A 2,001-nucleotide genomic window follows, 5' to 3' on the forward strand; every position below is an offset into this window, starting at 1 on the left:
TATTCAAAGTAGACTTTGACAAGGCATTTGATTCCGTTAATTGGGGATTTATGGACAACAATATGTATCAAATGGGCTTTGGTGAGAAATGGAGGGGTTGGATCAAGAGTTGTCTAACGTCATCAAAAGCATCGGTTCTAATAAATGGAACCCCGACAAAGGAATTCATATCATCCAAGGGAGTTCGACAAGGCGACCCGCTCTCTCCATTTCTTTTCATTACAGCAATGGAAGGCTTGACTGTTGCAATGAAGGAAGGCTGTAACAACGGCGTTTTTCAAGGGCTACAACTCCCAAAGGGTGGCCCAACTGTCTCACATTTATTATATGTCGACAATGCATTATTTATCGGTGAATGGACGGAGCACAACATAAAGAACTTGGCAAGAATTTTAAGATGCTTCCATGTATCATTGGGTTTAAAAGTCAATTTTAATAAATCGAGAGTTTTTGGGGTCGGGGCACACTTTGAAGAAGTTGCTCATTGGGCGACTCCGCTTGGGTGCGAACCAGCAAATCTCCCATTCAACTACCTCGGGGTGCCTGTTGGCGCCAATATGCGGCTAAAGAAACATTGGTAACCGGTAATTGAAAGGTTTCAAAAAAAAGCTTACCGTTTGGAAATCCAAGACGCTATCTTTCGGAGGAAGGCTCACACTCATAAAAGCGGTCCTGGGAAATTTGCCCACGTACTTCATGTCTCTTTTTTTCGCACCAGCAGGGATAATCGACAAGCTTGAAAAACTAAGAAGGAATTTTTTGTAAGGCGGTTCAGAGGGTAATTCCAAGATACACTGGGTATCTTGGAATAAGATAATTACTAACAAAAGTGACGGGGGGCTCGGTGTCGGTTCGATCAAAGCTTTCAATACGGCTTTGATTGTAAAATGGTGGTGGCGATTTCGTTGTGAGCCGGAATCAATATGGGCAAAAACTATCTCCAGCATTCACAATCTTCAAGGAAAACCTGATCACATATTATCCTTAAAAACCTTACCTAGGGTTTGGAACAACATCGCTTGTTCCAAAAAAGATTTAGATAAATGCGGTATCACAATTAACATGGTAATGGAAAAACAATCAACAAACGAAGGTGATGATTTGAAATGGACTTGCCCTCTCAGTAGCAATGGCAATTATCAATGGCAATTATCAAGTCAACACATTAAGGAGGAAATTAGACAGTTGCAGTTCTGTTGATATCGGGAGGTTCGAATGGGTGAAGGAGATTCCAATCAAGGTGTCGACTTTTATATGGCGAGCAAAACAGGAGCGCATTCCGACATCTGTCACTTTATCAAAACGAGGTGTCAATGTAACATCCACAATGTGTTATCACTGTGGAAAGGTAGAAGAAACATCAGATCATATGTTGATTCAATGCTCTTATGCAAAAACGATAACGAAATGGACCTTAAATTGGTGCAACATTCAGCTTGCAAACTTTTCCACGGTTCATGATACACTCGATTATGCATCAAATTGGGGGAATTGTCCAAAGAAAAAAAGGAGATTGCTGGAAATTTTCTATGGAACTATGTGGAGTATTTGGAAGTCACAGAATGATAGAGTGTTCAATAACAAAAGGCTGCAACCGACGAAATTGATGGATATCATTATGTCGACATTGTTCATTTGGGTCAAATATAAAGGAAAATGTGATTCGATTCGGTGGTCAGATTGGTGTCTAAACCCTTTTATCGGGTTGTAATCATACTTTTTATTTCTCCTGTTTTTGTTTTGTTTTCCTTCTTTAATGTACTTTTCCTTAGCAACTTGCTCGGACTCTATTTTTATATAATTCTTCATTTGCCGGTTCAAAAAAAAGATGACATATCAATGGTTCTTTATAACTATCTAAATGTTAGGAAAAATTAATTATCGTGTCATTTGATATACATTTTACTCTGAGTTATGATGATAACTAGATTATAGCCCGCATTAAACGCGGGAAACACATAAAAAAACATATAATCGTTTATAGATATTGTATAATGATTA

At 38.6% G+C, this 2,001-nt stretch overlaps 1 protein-coding gene across 1 annotated transcript; it reads left to right on the forward strand.

Moving 5' to 3' along the window:
• The first annotated feature begins 1,129 nt into the window (after window positions 1–1,129).
• On the forward strand, window positions 1,130–1,711 carry LOC145064548 (uncharacterized). The gene has a single exon (XM_079011975.1). It carries the CDS (start codon window positions 1,130–1,132, stop codon window positions 1,709–1,711), a length of 582 nt encoding a protein of 193 aa, XP_078868101.1.
• Window positions 1,712–2,001: the final 290 nt, after the last annotated feature.

This window comes from Lactuca serriola, chromosome 7 (genome assembly GCF_051521515.1).
Source record: "Lactuca serriola cultivar US96UC23 chromosome 7, Lser_US96UC23_V15, whole genome shotgun sequence".
Taxonomy (NCBI): domain Eukaryota; kingdom Viridiplantae; phylum Streptophyta; class Magnoliopsida; order Asterales; family Asteraceae; genus Lactuca; species Lactuca serriola.